General features: G+C 40.8%; 1 protein-coding gene across 2 annotated transcripts in view; it reads right to left on the bottom strand.

The window, feature by feature from the left end:
• The window catches only part of SRGAP1 (SLIT-ROBO Rho GTPase activating protein 1), a 279,335-nt gene that overhangs the window by 126,809 nt on the left and 131,253 nt on the right, over positions 1-21,273 (bottom strand). For both annotated transcript variants that reach the window (XM_060165650.1, XM_060165649.1), the window contains exons 2-3: positions 18,036-18,231; positions 10,804-10,966 (exon numbers count right to left, since the gene is read on the bottom strand). In XM_060165650.1, the coding sequence (XP_060021633.1) occupies positions 10,804-10,966; positions 18,036-18,231 (359 nt within the window). The remainder of the gene's footprint in view (positions 1-10,803; positions 10,967-18,035; positions 18,232-21,273) is intronic.

Consider the following 21,273-nt stretch of genomic DNA (forward strand, 5'->3'; position numbering starts at 1 on the left):
TTTGAAGACAATATCATTATAAGTATGGAAATACTCTCTGGCCATAACTCATGGTAGAGCAAAAATCATCACCCAGATTACTAATGCACCAGCTTCCTCACTAGGTTCCCCAAGACTGGTTTCTTCTCATCCCAATTTACTCCTCACAATGCTCTCAAAAAACAAAGCTGATTATGCCATATCCCTGACGCAAAATCTCTCTTGGCTTCCTTAGTTGTTTAGATGAAAACATACCAGTTCCTCAAACTGAAAATCAAAATTCTTGCATGCCTGCAGCCCTCACCCCCAACCTGCCTTTCTAGATCACAGGGAGCTGTTATCCCACTATGTACACTTTGCCGTGTTATAGGCTATACTCCTAACCCCTGCCAGCTGTGTAACTGATGTGAGCTTTAGGTCCAGGCCAAAAAGAGGTGGCCTACGATGACAATTCACTTCCGTTAAGAGTTGTGAAGAGGGGGCCAAGAGCCCCACCTACCGTCATCTTCCCCTAGCATCATTTCCTGGATACGTGCTAGTCTTGATCAGAACCCCAGGCCCTGGTCCTGTGCTGTTTGTTCTCTACATACATATAGAAGGATGCACTTCCCCTAATTCCTCTGTAAAACCTCACCAAGTTTAAGACGTTGATCAAATGCCGTTCTCTCTGTGAAGCCTTTCTCCATTTTCCTAGGCAGTATGCCTTACTCAATCATCTGTGCCTTTGGTGCTCTTGGGTCCTATTTCTGTAAGAGCAGTTGCCAACTTATAATGTAATTTTTATCTCTATACTTCCTTTCGTTACTAGATTATAAGCCCCTCTGGAATACTAATTGAGGATTTGTGTCTTACTTTTGTGACCCTAGAACCCACCATTGTGCCTGTCACATAACGATAATCAATAAAGGTTTGCTGAATGAATAATGAAATAGAATGTCTACTCTGTTTTGGAAAAGAGAACTGATTTCAGTAAAGCTAGGTTTCAGAAAAAAAGGAAATGAGAGGAAAAGTAGAAGTTGCAATGAATTTGTCATGACTGGTCAGTGTAATTATAAGACCTCGCCAAAAAATGAAAGATTATTTTAGCAGCCCCTTGCAATCTCTATCTTTAGAGCTAAAGAAATGAAATTTTAATGGCCATGTTTACTCAAGCCAGTGCACTAAGCCAGTTATGGTTCTGTGTTGACTTGAAACTACCAAAGTTTAAAAAGTAAAAGTGGTGCATGTATTTATTTACTACTGTTATTGAACATTAGTGGGTTTTCTCAATCCATATAGTTCATATAGCCAGTGTCAAATTTTGTTAAGTTTCTAGATTGATCTGACAAAGTATTTAGTTGGTAAAATTTCTGCTTGTTTCTATTTAATTGTCTCTCTAATAAGAAAAAAATGTTTCCCTTTGACTGAGATTTAAAAGGTACTGAAATCAATCTGACAGCCACATTCAGTATTTGTTTGCAACTGCATATTTTTGGGTTGCTATTACTCAAGGTATCACAAGTGTTTCTTAATCCAAATATTTGCTATATGTGCAATATCCCCTAATATGGCATTCCTTGCAGCTGCTGGAAATCTTTTAGAATCCTACCACATGAAATTAAACAGTCTTCAAATGGTAAGAAACACTGGCTAGCAACCAGAATACTGTTCTCAGGTTGCTTCAGACTTTGTTGATCTCAACTACAGACACCTCGACCTATGGTATAGGAATGTCCTCTCATCAGTTCTTTTTAGAATGTAGTTTCCTTCTTGGATGAGGAGAATGGGTAAGGATTCAGTGTTCAAGGCTCTTTGAAAATGAACTTTCTTAAGTGCTGATCTTTTATGAATGACTGAACCTAAATAAATCTGGTACTGAATATATATATATATATATATATTTTTTAAACTTCTCTTGATGGGAGATGAGAGACTGGGTGCCTTTGACCTACTCCATATTTGTTAATTTAATCTAGAGTTGTAAACCCTGTAATTGAAATGTAAACCAAATTGGAACATTTCTTTTAAAAAAATGTTTGGAAAAATGGAAAACTCAAGTTGGATTAATGGTTCTCAACTTGGTCCAATTTCCCCCCCAGGGAACATCTGGTGACATCTGAAGGAATTTTTGGTTGTCAAAACTAATAAGGTGCTACTGGCATTTAGCAGGTAGAGAAATCCACAGTCATCCAATTGTTCTTCCATCGGTAGTGTGTCATTTTTCTCTGGCCGCTTTCAATATATTTTTCTGTGTCTTTAGTTTTTGGTTTGATTATGATGAGTGTAGGCATGTACTTCTTTGGATTCATGCAGCTTGGGTTCTGCTGGCTTCTTGAATGGGTAGGCTTATCTTGTTTGCCAAAATTTGGGAAGTTTTGTTGTAATTATTTTTTCAAATGTTTTTTCTACCCCGCTTGCTTTCTCCTCTCCTCAGAGACTCTGCTGACATGAATATCAGACCTTTTAGGATTGTCCCAACGCTCCCTGAGGCACTGATTATTTTTTTCCCAATCTTTTTTTCTGTTGTTCAGGTTAGATAATTTCTGTTAATCTATCTTTAAGATGAACTGAAACTCATCTCTTTCCTCTGTTATCTTTATTCTTCTATTGAAACCCATCTAGTGAGTTTTTAATTTTGGTTACTGTATTTTTCAGTTCTAAAATTTCCATTTGGTTCTTTCTTTCTTTTTTTTTTTTTTTTTTTGCTGAGACTCATCTTTCCATTCGTTTCAACAGTATTTGCTCTCACTTCTTGGAACATTTTTATCATGTTTGCTTTAAAAGTCTTTGTTAGCTAATTGCACCATTTGTGTCCTTCAGGATCGGCCATTTATTGGTTGTCTTTTCCCATGTCAGCTGACGTTTTCCTGGTTATTTGTATGCTGAGTAATTGGGATTATACGCTGGATATTTTGAATATTATGTTATGAGACTCTGGGTTTTATTTAAACCACATGTAGAATGTTGATATTTTTGTTTTATCAGGAAATCAACCAAGTTGAATTCAGGATGCAAATTCTGACCGGCCTTCTACGGGGTGTGGTTTCAATATCCATACTGTTGCCAACACCTTTGTAGCACTCTTTGGATCTGACTTGCATATGCACCATTCAGTGGCCAGTCTGGAGCCCAGGCAGTGGTCTATCCCTTAGTTCAGCTCCCAAAGTCTTTGGTAGGTATACTGCTTAAGATCAAACCCAAGCATGTGCAGGTCAGGAGAGAGCCCAGGAGTTAATAAAGAACTTCATGAGATTGCTTTTTAAATTTACACCCTCTCTGTAATCTCCCTAGTACTTTTTGGTCCCTTTGACACCCCCTTTCAGTCCTCAGCCCAGAAGCCTGGCACTTTAGTTATTCCACCCTGCCACAGACTTGCCATGACTCATTTCTCCTCTGATTTCTCTCTCTTAGGAAGTAGACAGCATGTGATAGTGCTGCTTAAATCCAGCCCTGTCAATACTGGGCCTTCTGAAATGCCTTGAAATTTCTATTATGTGGCTGACACTTACCTCTGGTTTCTAATACAGATGTAAGTATTCATCATTTATTCATTCAATAAATATTTACACAGTACCTACTATGAGCTAGTCACTGTTTCAGTGAACAATACAAGATTCCTCCCCCTCAGAAACTTACATTTAAATTGAGGGGAGACAGAAAGTAAACAAATACTGAGTAAATACAAAATATGGCAGAAAGGGATAAGTGCTGGAAAGAAAAATAAAATTAGGGAAAGGAGATGGGGGTATAGACTTCCTTTCAGAGTAAGGTGGGAACGAATAGAGTGAGCAAAGAAGTATGGGATCTGCTTGAAGGTAAAAGGACCGTTCCAGTCTTTCCTATTTGTACATTTGATTAGTCATTGCAAAGAGAACTTGGGAGGTAAGGCTGTTGCAGCCCTTGTGCATGCCGCCATCTTGCTCAGAAGTTCCCTGATTTCATGTCTTCATTTTAAGCACCTGAATACTGTATATTCAAAGCACAGTTTTCAAGTGCACTTGGAGAATAGGCTAATTCTCCATTAATAAACAGCCTTTAGGGCTGAATTAGTTCCTGGATATAGTTCCCCACTTCTTTGTGGTAAACACTGACTGGTGTACTCGGGGCCAAGTTTCTTTAAGGTTTTAGTTTACAATGAATAATCGTTTTCTTTGTGTCTTATACAGTATGTTCATTGTACAAAAATCAGAAATTACGAATAATCAAAAGAAAATAAAAGTAACTTAGAGATACCCATTTAAAATAATTTTGGTCTATATACTTTCAGACTTTTTTTTTTTTACCATAAATAAGTTTCAAGTGCTCTTTGAAAACCATTCTCAATGTAATTATGGGTTCAACTACTACATCATGCTGTGTGACAAAACGTCCAACTTAGCTGACCTCACTGACCTCAGGTTTTGTAACATTATATCACTTTCCAGGAAGATAGACACATAACATCTGCTTAATATCATATTTAAAAGTCTTTAATGAAGCCTCTAAACTGATGGGGAATGCTCTTATCTAGTAACTCAGCTGCTAAATTTATGGCTAGGTCAATCACATATGTCCTGTTGTCACTAAATAATAAAGGCAACAACATAAATGCAAGAACAGCAGCACTGACAACTGCCATTTATTTATGTGCCAGCCATCCTGATAAGCAATTTGTAAATACAAATTTAAAACAGTTTCTAAAATATTTCAGAAAAGCGCATCACTCTAAGAAACGAGTTTGGTTTTGATTTACTTCTAGAGAAACGAGCTAACCATAGGGTTGATAAAACTCAAGAGAACCAGCTAGTAGCATTAGCTTGAACGACTCTCACTTATTTAACCACTCCCCATCAATTATTAAGCTGTCCCTTGAGGCCACCAGAATACCATTTAATTCTTCTGCTACACTGCACTGAAATGCTTTGAAAAAGTTCCTCTTGTTATATTATTTACCACTGTTGCATCAGCATACTAAATCACATGTGGTAGCTCTCTGCTAATAAATAGTCAGTTTATTTTTCAGGGGACAGATTGCTCCTTGGTAAATCACAGCCATGACCATCTTTACTCCAGAAAGGCAGAAAGTAAGAATTTCATCCAAAGCATGAAATTCTAATGCCACCCTCTGGCCTAATAATTCTACTTCAAGGAATGTAGCATAAGAAAAATATCAAAGATGTGTGAAAGATTTAAATGTCCTACAATGGGAAAAGCAACACGGCCGTGCAGACAGTGAAACATTATGCAGGCGCGAGGTATCCTATTTTAAAAGATTATTTCCAGACATGGGAAACGTTAACGATATGTTCCATGAAAAGGGCAGGTTCCCAGGCTATCTGCAATGAAATCTCAATTTTGTAAAATACATATGTATGTATGTTTGTGTAGTACACATGTATGCTTATACATATGAATGCTGAAAAGATATAGCCAGAAATATTACCAGTAGGTAGTATTAATATGGGTAACTCATTTCCATTTTTATATTTTTTGGTGTTTTCTAAATTTCTACAATGAATATGTATTTTTATATTCAAAAAGAAATAGACTCTCTTTTATATATAGATTTATATAGATTTGTACAATAGGAAAGACTTTTATTTATAGATCTGTAAAGTTTTCAGATTTTTTTAAACTTAGGGACTTTTTCTTCAAAACAAGGTTAGAGCCTTAGAGATCTGTACTAGATTAGTATCATTTATTAACTCAAAGCATCTGCTTGAATATTAACTTATTTTAAATGGCCTAATTGAAAACACAGTGTTTTTTTTTTTTCTCCCATGAAATGTCTTTGTTTTCTTTCATACTAGGGTATTTAAATAGAATATGATTAGTTTTGATAAAAATTTTTAAATGACCTCAAATTTCCAAATCCTACTAGTAATTTCTCTTTCCTTTCAGATTAGGCCATACAATCAACAATACCAAAAGTGGGTTAATTTAATTCCTGTGAGTCTGAATCTGATAACCTACGGCATTTAGGCCAAAGTGAGGTCATTCTCAGTGGCTTGCAGCCAGTCTCTGCTGCTTTGAATCTCTGCCTATAACTTGGATGACTGACAGATTTTGCTGCCTCATCCAGAACTATCATTCTTCAGGATTTTCATTAGAAATGAATGGGGCCAAGACCCACAGTGTCCCAGACTCAGAAGTTTCTAACCTGTGCATTGTGTAACATCTCCAGTTACCACTGAAAAACACCAACACAGTTATAGTAACTACGAACTACCTAAGACGTACAGGCAAAGACAAGAAGACGTACCAGCCAGCCCAGCTCTGCAAATTATATCTGAGCCTTTTGTTTCCTCATCCCTGAAATGTGGCTTATAATCCCTGTTCATTGGGCAGCTGTGAGGGTGCATGAGTTAATGTGTGAAAAACGCTGGGCACGGTGCTGGGTGCACAGTTAAAATTCAGTAAAGTGGTAGGGTTATGTCATTATTATTGGTGAAGAAACAAAATAAATTATATTTGTACACATATGTATGCAAACCAAGAATAAAAACATTAATAATTTGAAAACAATCCATGGGGAAATGACAGACTGGTAGATAATTTAAAACACACAGAGATAATCTAACATATTCAAAGGCTGCCATTTTATGGTGCTCCCTCTAAACTACATACTTCTGTTAACATTCGTAAACTTGATACAGAAGATCATGTGATAAGGTGCTTAAATAAAGTGATTATTGCAAGCTAGCTGTGGTCTTTCCTACATGGCGACTGCTGACGCTGATTACTTTATGTGTAACATACAAATCACACAATTTCTGGCTGCGGCGCCAACCCAGATGCAGACCACTCTTGAGTGTGAGTAATGGAAGGAAGGTGGCAAAATCTCATCACTCCAGCAGGCAGGGCTGGAGAACAGGGCAAGGGCACCTCACTGCCTCTTGTTCTTCGGGAAGGACAGTAGGACTGATAATGAAAAACCCCTGTGTACAAGGAGTCTCCAATTTCTGACCTTCTCCTAAAACAGTAAAGCAGAAGGTATGAGAGTAAAAGCAGAGTCCTACTCTGTCTGTGCTCCCGTTGTCCACACCTAACAGAGGGTCTGGAGTTGAATCACTCATTGTTGAATGAATGAAGAAATCAGCGAAGCCTCAAAGTTAAGACGGTCTATGTGAAATAGCTGTGGGGGACCTGAGAGGCACAGGGGGCGCTGACCAACACAGGTATTCACTGTGTTATCCCCTAAGTTCCCATTAATTGTTGAAATGTGAGGACCAAAATTTTAATTCAGCTCTAAGCAAGGATGCTGGAGCATTTCTCAGAGTCTGTTTACAAACATGGTTTGGAACTTCATAATAAGTGATATACAAATACCATGTGATGATCTGGACGGTGTTCATCACAGTTGTGCTACGTAGTCTCTTTAGAATGAGGACACGTTTAAGATAATGTCTGGTGTAATTTCACATTACATAATTATTGCAGGTGTAAGGAATAAGTGTTTACAGTATAGATAATAACAAAGATAACAGCTACAAATTAGTTAGACCATATTAGCATTAAATCTAGACACTGGGGTAAAGTAGCTTTCCATGCAGGACTCAAGAATCTCCATACAGGTGTCTGAAATAGGTTACTATTACAGATGCAGAAACTGAGACTTGAATTAAGAGGTTTACAAACACTCCCAGGTCCACAAAGATAACAAGAGCGACGAAACTAAGATTCATACGCAAAGTATCTGATGTCAGAGACTTAAGAGATGAATCACTATGTTATTCTGACCAACAGGCTTCATCTACAGCTCTAAAGACCTAAATTTGAAACAGCTGATACTTGAATAATTGGGTATTATTATTTTTTTAAAGCTTCCCTTTTTTTACCCGTTGAAAACTTGCAAGCATAGGCAACTATTTCTAAAACTGGTTCTGATGTGATTAAAATTTAAGTCTTGAAGCTGTTGCCTGTACCGATGCCTGGAATTAGGTATTCCTGTAAGTGTCTTCCTGATTATTATATCCATTTGGAAACAAAAACATTCCTAGAACTACCTGCTCTGAACTCCTTATTTGATAGAACAGTCTGGGTAAAAGGATTCTTGGTCAATGACTACACTGAATACGACACAGCTGTGTAAGAGGCTGTACCTGTCAAGCACCCAGCATCTAACTGGATCTCCATACAGACATGGGGTTATTTTTGAAAAACGAGTAAGTTGCAAAATCCCCTCCCAAGAAGAACAAGCATTATGCTCACTAAGGACTCCACAGAAGTTCTAAAGGTCAATTCAGACTGGTTCTGATCATTTCCTTCTGTTTTGATAAAAAATATGCTTCTGGAACCATAACAATGGAAGAAGAGCTGGAGAAGGAGACGGCTTGATGATATATATATATTAAAAAAAAGCAGAAAAGCCTAGTCTTGCTTTTTAATCTAAAGGGATATGAAGGTCTCTGGACTTGACAGATACGGGTCCTGGCTTCCTATCTTTGCAGATGACAAATGTGTCCTCGTGGGCTGATCTGGCTCCTCAAGAAGCTCCAGTCTTACCCTCTCTTATTCTTAATTTTAAAAACACGGAAAGGTGAGGCATGACATCTGCTGGGTCTGCTTGAGGAAGTGGAATTTTATACCTGTCACTGTAATGACTATCAACTTTCCAGCTGATCAGCGATAGTTAGCGGTGAGAAGACTGTTCTCCCCACTAAATGCTGAAGTAACCAGGAGTCTGCTATAAATAGGCAGCTTCCAAGGATTACAATTCTTTGAGTCCCAGAAAATCTGGATAAGAAGAGAACTTCTAGGTAGCAAACAAGCAGGCATGGTGTGTGTGTACTTACTGTACATTCCTCAGGCCCTCTTTCAAGAACATATTTCCCCAACTACTGGGAATATTGGCTGCTGGCTGTTGAAACTTACAGCTGACCTCTCTCTCGGAATCACCCTTGGGAACTACCCTCCACCAAGGGGAGCTGCATCACCCCAAGATTACTTAGCCCCTCCCCAAGGGCAGCTCAAATCCAATGTGTGCAAAACAAAGGCGAGGCCTCCTTGGCGACAAACTCCAAAGGGCCATCCCAGCCCCAGATCTCCCATAGGCTCACCTTCCCCTTCTGCCAGTCCAGCCTTCCCCACTCCCTTAGACAGAACAGAGCACTCTCTTGAATCATCTCCCAAGATCACAGAAGCAGAAGAGTTGGGATCCAAGTCCAAAATCCACTTGATTCTCAGCCCTAAGTTTCCATCAACTTTATGAAGCCCTTGACTTTGACATACAAAACACAAATCCTTACAGCTTCGCAAGACATGCAAAGTCCCTTTTGATATGACAGTCCTTTCTAGCCTCACACCCCATCACTCACTCCCATACAACCCCTGGTCCAGTCACACCAAAATCTTTCCTTTCCCTGAATGTGTCTCGCTTCTGCTTTCTACCTGGAATAGTTCATTGTTCTCATCTGCTTGATGACCACCTCCATCTCCTACAGGTCTCACTTCAGGTGTCCCCTCCTCTATGAAGAATATCCTGGCCCCTCAGTAGGGTTAAGATTTCCAGCCTTCAAGTTTCTACCACAGGTTGTGTGTTCCCTTATTGTGGTGACTGTTAATTATTGTAATGGATTCTTTGTAGGCAGGGAACGTGTCTTTTAACTCTGCTTCCCGGCCTGGCATTTTAAAGATGTTTTGCTGGATGGATAAATAAACGAAGTCAATTGAGGTGCTGGTCCCAGAGGCCCTGGCTGAAAGGTTGCCAGCATCCCCATGACTGGGAAGCATCATACAGCGTCATACAAATTTGGATTAACTGTGACCTCCTTGAGCACGGGGACTAGTTTTTCTTCATCGAAGTAACCTTTCCAAGACCTGACACCATCTCTCACTCATAGAGGACAAGACACAAAAAGCCCATTGAACCAAATGAGGTCTTGGCAGAAAGGGCCGACGTACGAGAAAATTACTTACTTTCCTGGCTCAGTCTAAACTATTTTTTAAAAATCTCTATGTTTTAAGATACATAGGATATTTCTCTACGTGGTCTCTTCTTAATATGTTCTTATTTCCAAATTTTAAAAATTTCTCCTTTGTTTGAAACTTTTTTTTTTCCCTATTTAAGAGAGCAAAAGAAAACTTCGAGTTTGCTAAACTCCATTTCTAGGTCAGAAATCAAATCTAATGTGGACACATCAAACATGACTAAAAAGTTTCCCAGATGGCCTGCATGACACAACTTTGTTTTAAGGGGTCCCTTTGAAACATAAATGTCTTTAATCTACAAGGTGGTTTCCCCCCCCACTTTCTGAAACTAATAATTACTTACTGAATAGATGTACAGATATTGGTATAGGCACCAAACACCCTGAGTATGAAGCTGAGGAGGTGGTGGAGAACCCTTGTCCTATAAACATAAAAACCAAAAGCCAGTCTTATTGAGCAAGTAGCTGCATTCCCTACACAGGAAATGGTCCAATTTTGTTATTGTTCTCAACAAAGATGTCCAAACAACAAAAAAAATTGCTGAGAGCTGGCTGAGACTGGTAACAATGATATGAAGCCTTAAAAGCCCAGTTCCTTTTTTTTTTTTTTTAAAGTGGATTTGGGAAGGAGGAAGCTCTCTGGCATGTAAGGGACTGAATTTTCCATGCCCTGGGGAATTTTTTTCCTGTCACTCTCTCACAGCTTCTGCTGCTAGTCTGGTGGGAATAAGAAAAAAACTGTGATAACATTTTCCCAAGAGAGCAGCGATTTAACTTTTTGTTCTGTGTCTTTAAAATACCTGTTCATTTATTTATTTTTTGAGCCTAATATTTATTGAATACAATTAAGTCATTAAGGCAGCAGACCCTTCTCAGTCTTGGTTATGGGCTCAGTGGTTATAGGGAAGCACACTCTGGCAGGATTGATGGAGGATACCTTTTTAAACATCCTGGTGGAATCCTCACTTATCTGCATGAAACGCATAATCACATTGTTCAGATAGATGTCACTCAAGGTTGCGTGGTCTTTGCTTTCTCGTCTCACTTGGTTCAGGAGCAAATACCAGCAGTTCACTGGAGACAACAAGTTCTGGTCTTTCCTAAGGAGTGAAGAAGAGAGAGAATTACCATCAAGTTCAAAGCTGCCCCAATCAGCTCAGGGAAAGTCACCAAGGCAAACTAGGAGCCACAACAGACGGGCATCGTCCCTGTTCTTTCTTCTCTGAGCATTGCTCCTAGCAAGACACTCGAGAGCCAGCAGAACAGCCTTCCAGGCTGGGAAGGCACCCAGCCAGCAACTCCCCTAGGCTTGGAAGAAAAAATTTGAACCGAGAACACCAGTCAAAACCCACACTCCTGACAAGGGCATGGGACCCTAACATATACAGTACTAAGGCAGGCTTTTAGCTTTAAACACCCCATTGAAGAAAGCAGTTTATGTTTACGTAAAAATCTATTGACTACTGTCTCACAGACAGACTGTGGTTTGCCACTGAACGCAAAGCGTGCTCTGAATGTCCAGTCTGCTGTTGGAAAAGAAATTTGGCTAGGTATACTTTCCATGGAACATAAATGTGACGATGATTTACTAATCCCCTGATACTTAACCTCCAGCCTCCCAAAAAGTGTTCCTGGGAAGCAGAACTTTCCAGCATTGTCTCAGGGCTTGTGAATAGAACCAAGAAGTTTACTGGCTTATGACATGTCACATCTCCTTTTTAAACCCATTAAGTTATTTCAGATTTGTAACCACTCCTTGTTTTATTCTACATAACAAAGTGAAAAGTGAATATAAACCACAAAGGGCAACTTGTAAAAAGTTTTAAAGAAAAACTCCAAACAAAAGCAGTGACCGACAGGGATATTACTGCTTTAAAAAAAAAAAAAAGTACAATGTTTGTTTTTTTACTTTAAAAATCTAACTCTAAAATGGCAAAATGGCACAGAATGTTTATCCTAACTCAGGGACACTAGTGCTATTTTTTGTTTGTTTGTTTGTTTGCGTTACGGGGGCCTCTCACTGCTGTGGCCTCTCCCGTTGCGGAGCACAGGCTCCGGACGCGCTGGCTCAGCGGCCATGGCTCACGGGCCCAGCCGCTCCGCGGCATGTGGGATCTTCCCGGACCGGGGCACGAACCCGTGTCCCCTGCATCGGCAGGCGGACTCCCAGCCACTGCGCCACCAGGGAAGCCCCCACTAGTGCTATTTTATCAGACATGTTATCCTCCTAATATTCATGACGATTTATGATTCTGAATACTAATTAAATTAGGAAAATGATTCAAGAAGGACTTTCAGCCCTTACGTCCCTCGGATTCAGGATTTAACCCTGCATCAGTCAAAACCCTCTCTAAAAGAAAGAGGAAGTAGACCGCAGAAGTATGGATGGGTGTAAGGGAAGAAACCCCTGATCTAGGGTCCCAGCACTTATACCCAGAAGAGAAGCCTCCCACTCTCCCAGCTGCCACATCAAGAATTACACCCCCAACCTAAAGAACCCTCCTTTCCTCTCAAAGCCATTGGGCAAGGGGCAATGGTTCTATGGAAGAATACTGAAGCCTTTCCACTGACATTCTCTAGCCGCCCAGCCCAAGAGGTAAGCGTTATCTTATATTAACTTTTCTGTATATCCTTTATGATGAAGTAACCCATAAGTTCTTTGAGAACATTTCATACTTTTTTGTGTCCGCAGGGCCCTGCCTGTGGTCAGCATTAAATAAATGTTATTTCATTCATTGAACCAACACTTTTTATTGCCTTAATAGTAAGTGATAACAGTATCGACAACAACAAAAACAACAGAGGCAGCTAAGCTATCATTTACTGAGCACCCACTGAGCACACAAGGCAAGAGCATGGAATATGGATCTATACTGCCTCGCTTCAAAGCCCGGAACAATTACCTAGGAGATCTTGGCCAAATCATTTAAATCTCTCTGTGCCTCCGTTACTTCATTTGTAAAATGGGTAAAGCAACAGTACCGACCTCATAAGATTATGAGGATTATTTGAGTTAATATATATATTTTTAGGGCTTACTAGAATGCCTTAGATTCATAGTAAGTGCTGCGTAAAGTTAGCGATTTTCATCTAGCGGCTGGTCTAAAGACTTTACACACATTAACTCTACCTAATCCTTACCACTACAACTTAAGGCAGAGATGCTTTGTATCCCCTCTATCAATAAGAGAACTTAAGCTTTAGCAAGGCACAATGATTTGCTCAAGACCAAAGCTGGGGTCAGAGAAAGTCTCTGAGTCCAGGGAGGCTGACCCAAGCCTTGGTCTTTCTACCATGCTGTGGCAACTTTAGGCCAAGGATTATCCTACACAACAAGCATCCCAAAACTGAGTAAGAGCTAGACTCCACAGCCCAGCTTAAATGATTGGTAAAGTAAAGGTGCTAAAGATTTAACATTTGTTTCGTGAAGAGAAGGAATACTGAGTGCATACCCCATGTCAGCTATTAATCACATCAACAGTTTGTTACGTTTCTCATTGACTGGTCACAAAATCTCATTTTACAAGTTAGGAAACCAAGGCTCAGAAAGGTTAAGCAATTTGACGAAAGTCACACAGTAGAGCCAGTATTCAAACCAGGTCTGTGTGACTCTTTCCTAAAGGGCTGTCTTTGATTTATTCCCCCCTAACCCTGGTTTGTCCTTTCTGTAAACTTATTACCTTATCTTCATTTCTGTAGTCAATAATAAACTTACTCAAGGAAAATTCCGAGCTGCCTACCTTTTGAAGAAAACTAGTGAAAAAACCAGGAGGAACAAAAGATGGCAGCTGATCCACTCAGGGATCAGACTAAGGTGCATGGGTCCATCCATGTTTTCAGTTCACAAGAGATTACCGAGTATAGAACACAGAAGGAGACATTCAAAAATATTTACTGAATGTACAAATGGGCTGTCTTCTTATTTGCAATCACTTTTAAAAAGGGACAGTTTCTATAAATGAGGATCTAGTACTGGCTCCAGTCTCTGTCAAGCACATTTGATATTTGCTCACCCTGGGAACCATCACCAAAATTTATTTCTATGCTGACCAACACTAGAGATTAAAGTCACCCAAAAATAAAAATTAAAAAACTATTCCCTACCCAGAATAGTTCTGCATTTGCTTCTGCAAAAGGACCCCTACTTCCTTTTTTTCTTCAAAAGTTCCTACCTTTTCTTTAAGGGTTAGAAAAAAATTTTTTATTGACGTAGAGTTGATGTACAATATCATATAAGTTACAGGTGTACAATATAGTGAGTCACAATTTTTAAAGGTTGTACTCCATTTATAGTTATTATAAAATATTGGCTATATTCCCCGTGTGTACAATATATCCTTGTAGCTTATTTTATACATAATAGTTTGTACCTCTTAATCCCTTACCCCCTGGTTGCCCCTCCCCACTTCCCTCTCTGCACTGGTAACCACTGGTTTTTTCTCTATATCTGTGAGTCTGCTTCTTCCTTATTTATATTCACTAGTCTGTTGTATTTATTTATTTTGCGGTACGTGGGCCTCTCACTGTTGTGGCCTCTCCCGTCGCGGAGCACAGGCTCCGGATGCGCAGGCTCAGCGGCCATGGCTCACGGGCCCAGCCGCTCCACGTCACGTGGGATCTTCCCGGACTGGGGCACGAACCCATGTCCCCTGCATCGGCAGGTGGACTCTCAACCACTGCGCCACCAGGGAAGCCCAGTTTGTTGTATTTTTTAGATTCCACATATAAGTGGTATCATACAGTATTTGTCTTTGTCTGACTGATTTCACTTAGCATAACACCCTCCAAGTCCATCCATGTTGCTGCAAATGGCAATATTTCATTCTTTTTTATGGCTGAGCTGTATTCCATTATGCATATTTAACACAGCTTCTTTATCCATTCATCTGTTCAGGGACACGTAGGTTGTTTCCATACCTTGGTAATTGTAAATAATGCTGCTATGAATATTGGGGTGCATGTATCTTTTTGAATTAGTGTTTTTGTTTTTTTTTGATATATACCCAGGAGTGGAATTGCGAAAAAGGAAATGCAGATGGCCAACAGGCACATGAAAAGATGCTCAACATTGCTAATCATCGAGGAAATGCAAATCAAAATTACGATGAGGGGGCTTCCCTGGTGACACAGTGGTTGAGAATCTGCCTGCCGATGCAGGGGACACGGGTTCGAGCCCTGGTCTGGGGAGATCCCACATGCCGCGGAGAAACTGGGCCCGTGAGCCGCAACTACTGAGCCTGCGTGTCTGGAGCCTGTGCTCCGCAACAAGGGAGGCCGCAACAGTGAGAGGCCCACGTGCCGCAATGAAGAGCACGCCCCGCTCGCCACAACTAGAGAAAGCCCTCGCACAGAAATGAAGACCCAACACAGCCAAAAATAAATAAACAAATAAATTAAAAAAAAAAAAAACTACGATGAGATACCACCTCATTGTAGTGTCAGAATGGCCATCATCAAAAAGAACACAAATAACAAATGTTGGCGAGGGTGTGGAGGAAAGGGAACCCTCCTATACTGTTGGTGGGAATGTAAATTGGTGTAGCCACTGTGGAAAACAGTATGGAGGTTTCTCAAAAAACCTACGCTTTCTTTTTTTTTTTAATTTTATTTTTGGCTGCATTGGGTCTTCATTGCTGTGCTCGGGCTTTCTCTAGTTGCAGCGAGCAGGGGCCACTCTTCGTTGTGGTGCATGGGCTTCTCATTGCGGTGGCTTCTCTTGTTGCGGAGCATGGGCTCTAGGAGCGCAGGCTCAGTAGTTGTGGCGCAGAGCCTTAGCTGCTCTGCGGCATGTGGGATCTTCCCGAACCAGGGCTCGAACCCGTGTCCCCTGCATTGGCAGGCGGATTCTTAACCACTGCACCACCAGGGAAGTCCCTACCCTACTTTTTATGTAGGATCCAAGGCCACAGAAAGGTGTAAAATGAAACTGTAAAGCCAATGGTGAAAGCTAAGATGCGCTTCTCTGCAACCCCCTTCCATTTGGAGCCCAGGCTGAGCAGACGGGCCTCCTTGTTGTCCCCTGTGTGGGTGGGCGAGTGGCTTTCTGTTCTACCATTTCACTGAGATAGTAGTTCTGTTGCTCCTGACTTTAGGCTGTGATGCAGTGCAATAGGATTGGCAATGGGGCAGTCCTCCCTTCCAGCTCCCTACCTTGCGTTAGCCTCATCTTCTGCCCCCACGTGGGACTAAAGGGTGATATAATCACCACTCAAGTTTTCAATTCCCTTTTCCCTTTTTGGCCCCTGGAAATTTCCCTTACTTTCCTGAGTTCAGTTATACATTTAAAGTGATGTCTATTTTATTTTTAGTCAGCATTTCCAGGAGTTTTACAGCACAAGTATTTTTCATATTATCCAGTTCATTGTATTTCCAGAAATGAAAGACTGGGGGGTCTTTTTAGTATCTCCTAAACAAGTCTATTTCTTTCTACCTGCAGTGTTGACAGTTCATGCCATTATGGTGAGGGTCCTCCACCTGGTCTCCCTCCCTTGACTGTGTCCTCCTCCAGCCCCCAATCCTATCTACGGTCTTTGTCATCATCTCAAAATGCAGGTGTGAGCTGGTCTTCTTTCTACTTAAAACTGTTCGAAGGCTTCTCAGGCCCTTAGGGTAAAGTCCAAACTTCCTGGTATGATTCACAGGCCTCCATGATCTGGCACCAGGTACAATGGGCGCCACACAGCTCACCACCTTGCTACTCACTCCCCCCGGCCTACTTTCTGCTCTGCAAAGCTACCCTACACCCCTTCCCTTCTGGTCTCTTATGAGTGATGTTCCCCTTGCCTGAACCTCTTGCTCTGGTCCCTTTACTGGCCAACTAGTCCTTCGGGTCTTCACTTACGTATCACTTCTTCCAGGACCTTTCCTGGACCCTGCTGTCCCCACCTCCACTGCAGAATGGATTTCTGTCAGGTCTGTCCCTGGCATCTACCCTGTCAGAGCCCTTGTATACTCTGTTGGAGTTGTCTGCCTACTTGTGTCTCAGATTTAAATTCTAAAGTAAATCTCATCAGAAAAACCTGCATGTATTTTTTTTTTCAACAAATGAAGTACAGTTGACAGTGAACGTAGGTTTGAACTGTGCAGGTCTACTTACAGATGTTTTTCAATAAATATAGTCCCTGTGGGACTTCCCTGGTGGCACAGTGCTTAGAAGTCTGCCTGCCAATGAAGGGGACACGGGTTCGAGTTCTGGTCCGGGAAGATCCCACATGCCGCGGAGCAACTAAGCCTATGCGCCTCACCTACTGAGCTTGCACTCTATAGCCCGCGAGCCACAACTACTGAAGCCCGTGAGCCTAGAGCCCGTGCTCCGCAACAAGAGAAGCCACCGCAATGAGAAGCCCATGCACCGCAACAAAGAGTAGCCCCCGCTTGCCGCAACTAGAGAAAGCCCGCGCACAGCAACGGAGACCCAGCGCAGCCACAAATAAAAAATAAATTTATATGAAAAAACATAGTACCTCTATTTTCATTACATCCTTAAATTAACTAGATGCGGGGGAAAGTTTCTGTTCAGTTAGAGATCACAATATGTAGAACTTGGGTTTGAGTCCTGATCTGTCCATAACTGTTTCAGCTTCCTGCCTTTAGGTGACTCATTTATCAATTCCTTTATTTCTGAGGCAGAGATAGCAGTATGTGGACTTTCGACTGTGCAGGGGATCGGTGCCCCTAACTCCTGGGTTCTTCAAGGGTCAACTGTGCAATTAATATAAGGTTTAATTAAGCTAGATTGTACGCATTTTACCAAAAGCCCTTGTTTTAAGTCAGTCTCAACTGCAATGACCACGAGCATGACTGGGGGGTGGGATATAAATTTAAGCAACCCTCACTGCTTATTTTCATGTAAGATCACTATACAGAAATCTTGAGGTATTTGCTTGAAGAATCAGCTATTTAAAATTTGCCCATCCAAATACCTACCTGTGTTAAACAACAACTCTTAGTGTATTTACTGGAAAGAGAAACATGTCAAGAGAATACTATTAGTTTAAAATGTAATACATTTATGCTCATAAATTATAAATGCAGAGGGTTGCTTTTATCTATGAGGATATATCAATCAACAACTTTTCAGACAAAAATGGAAAATTCTAAAACCAATAAGGGTGGTAAAAAGATAGGATATCCCCTTGGAAAGGTGAATTTGAGTCAAGTCCCTCTTACTTGTACTGTTGATGATCCTTAGTGCTTCTTGTTTTTGCCATGAACCTTTCTGCTAACTTTTCTAGGTTCCGAGAATATTCCGTCTCAATTTCGGCTTTTTTCCGGAAGAAATCTTGCAGGTCCTGCAGAAGCTGAACTCGCATCTCTGTTTGCTGCTCCAGGCATTTCTGTTGTTCTACCAGTTGAGCTCGAATTTCTAAGGAGAGAAGAGAATCCATTTGATGATTTCATGAAAATCACTGAGGTGTGGTGGTATGTGCAAGATAAAAATAATGAATCCTATTATACATTTAGCTCTGTATTGGACCTTTACGAGGCTGCTGTGCTCAGGTTGGGTCTTTAAATAAGATATCTGCTGACCCTGTAAAAGAATGAGATAAGCCTCCGGAAAGAATGTAATAAATTAGAATAGAGGGCTTCCCTGGTGGCGCAGTGGTTGAGAGTCCGCCTGCCGATGCAGGGGACACGGGTTCGTGCCCCGGTCCGGGAGGATCCCACATGCCATGGAGCGGCTTGGGCCCGTGAGCCATGGCTGCTGAGCCTATGCGTCCAGAGCCTGTGCTATGCAACGGGAGAGGCCACGGTGGTGAGAGGCCCGCGTACCGCAAAAAAAAAAAAAAAAATTAGAATAGAAACATGGATTACATTTGCAATGCCACAAACATGCGTGGAGTCATGAGGGGAAAAAAAAATGAAAGTTACAATTTGTAACGCGTGACATCTTTGGGTAGCTGAGGACCCTGTAGTTTTTTAAACAGCATTTTACCTCAACTATCCTTTTAGAGTTTGAACGGCAAAGAAGTGAGCATCATTTCTTCCAGACTTCTGAACCTTCTCAATTTCTTTGCCAGTTGGCACATACAAACACTGACATCTGGTAATTTTTATTTAGTGCATAAATTTCTAGTTTGTAAAACACATAGCTTCAGGGTTTATAGGAATGCCACACCTAAAAATAATTTCCTTTTATATCCAAATAATCCATTCATTATGGGGCAATCCTTGGATTCCACTTTATTATTCTGATCACAAGATCAAGAGCTCTTCACTTGGCTTTCACTTTTTCCCCATTGCTCAAACTAAGCCTTATCGACACATTTATCTGAAAAGAATCCTTTGACAATTTTAATACAAACGGGAAGGTTAGTCATTTAGTGATTTAGCAGAAACACAAAAGCAAAAGTGTGTCATGCAAAACTATCTGCAAATGACTGTAACAATGATCCATGTGTGTTTTGGAAAATAAGATACAGTAACTATTAACTACTGACTTGTTTTTGTTCTGAGACTCAGGGCTAACATCCAAAGACAAGAATATTCATACTGGAAAACTTCTTTATTTCATCCTTCCCAGTGTCGGGTGCATGATTCCCTAAAAGTGAGGGCTGAATCTAATTCAGTGGAGTTTAAGAAACTGATGTCCGAATAACAGCTCCTCAATTTCTTCCCATGCTTCTTCTCAAATAGAGACTGAGCTGACAGTACGTATGCACATACTCGACCATGTGTAATCAGGCTCATTAACAGCAGGGCCATCCAGTTCTGAATGAGGAGTCAGGAAATTTGCTCAACTTAAGAGCTAATAACAATCGAATGCTTGCTGTTCTACACCCTAATGAAGTGGATACTAGTATTATCCTCATTTTGCAAAGAGGAAACTGAGGTTTGATGAGATGACATACTTCATGTAGAGACTTCAGCTTGTAAGTGGCACCCGCAGGACCTCTAACCCAGGTCCGTCCGTCAATTAATTGAACGCTTCTGCCTGCCTTTCATCCGTGCAACATGTTTTAAGTACCTACAGTGTGCCAGGCCTATATCCTGGCAAAGAAGATACAGTAACTATGAAACAAGGTCTCTGATCTCAATAAGCTCATGTCCAAGCAGCATGGTTTTGGGTGAGTCCCAGGAGAAGATAGGAAAGCATTTCTCAAGCGTCCTCTCTTGGTTTCTCCACTTGGAGATTGGGGGATCCTATTATTAATCTCATAAAAGTGTGGTGAACACCAAAGTGAAGACATTATTACAGGCTTTTAACTACCACGAACAGCAGCTGGTTTTTAGTCCATCAAAGTAAATATTTTTCAATACAGTATTATAATCAGCATGTCTGCCAAACTCCCCCCCACAAATACAGACCTAGTTTTGTTTCATAAAGAAAAAAAAAAAAAAAAAATCAAGGGTGGGGGCATTTCTCATCCAGGAAGTCTTTTTTGATGAAGTAATTTTAGCACATCTTGCTGTGCTAAGTGAAAAAAAAATCAGACGTCTTTGGCTGTCAATGAGTTCTGTTTTGTTTTGTTTCTCCCCCTCTCCTTTTTAAAAATTTTATTATAAAAAACTTTTATTATAAAAACATGTGTATATTATTTAAAAGTTTAGCTCATGGTGTGTCAAAGTATTACTTGCTTTATTCTTGCCTTTTCTTATTAAATCCAGTATGTGGTGAATAGGCTATTTCCTTTTTATTCTTAGGTTTTATAACAATATGTAAAGTTACTATTCCATTGTTCTTTTTGTTTTTGTAGAAGTACACAAAAATTATACGGGCTTCCTTCTTGGATCTCATTCTTAGATTTAAAATCAAGAACTAGGGAGTTTTGAGAAGAAGGACTCTATTTTATTTTATTTTTTGGGGGGTACGCGGGCCTCATCACTGTTGTGGCCTCTCCCGTTGCGGAGCACAGGCTCCGGACGCGCAGGCTCAGTGGCCATGGCTCACGGGCCCAGCCGCCCCGCGGCATGTGGGATCTTCCAGGACCGGGGCACGAACCCGCGTCCCCTGCATCGGCAGCGGACTCTCAACCACTGCGCCACCAGGGAAGCCCCAGAGGACCGTATTTTAAACAGTTACAATCCCATCCTCATTTTGCAGGGAGTAACTGTTATTTCACATTATCTGTAATTTTCCAGTCAAAATAGGACGCTGGCAACATTTTCAATAGTGGAAAAAGTGGAGGGACAGAACCTAGAGAAAAAGTATGCTCCAAAAATCGGAGAGAATTTGTTTGATTATCTTTTAATTTAGAAAAGTTTAGGACAAATGAGGAAAAGATCACAAGGAAGTCAAAAGCAAAATGAGATACCACTTCACATCCACTAGGATGGCTGTAATAAAAAAGACACAAGTGTTGGTGAAGGGTGGAGAAACTGGAACCCTCATACACTGCTGGTAGGAATGTAAAATGGTACAGCCACTTTGTAAAACAATGTGGCAGTTCCTCAAAAGGTTGACATA

This window comes from Lagenorhynchus albirostris, chromosome 11, assembly GCF_949774975.1.
Source record: "Lagenorhynchus albirostris chromosome 11, mLagAlb1.1, whole genome shotgun sequence".
Taxonomy (NCBI): Eukaryota; Metazoa; Chordata; class Mammalia; order Artiodactyla; family Delphinidae; genus Lagenorhynchus; species Lagenorhynchus albirostris.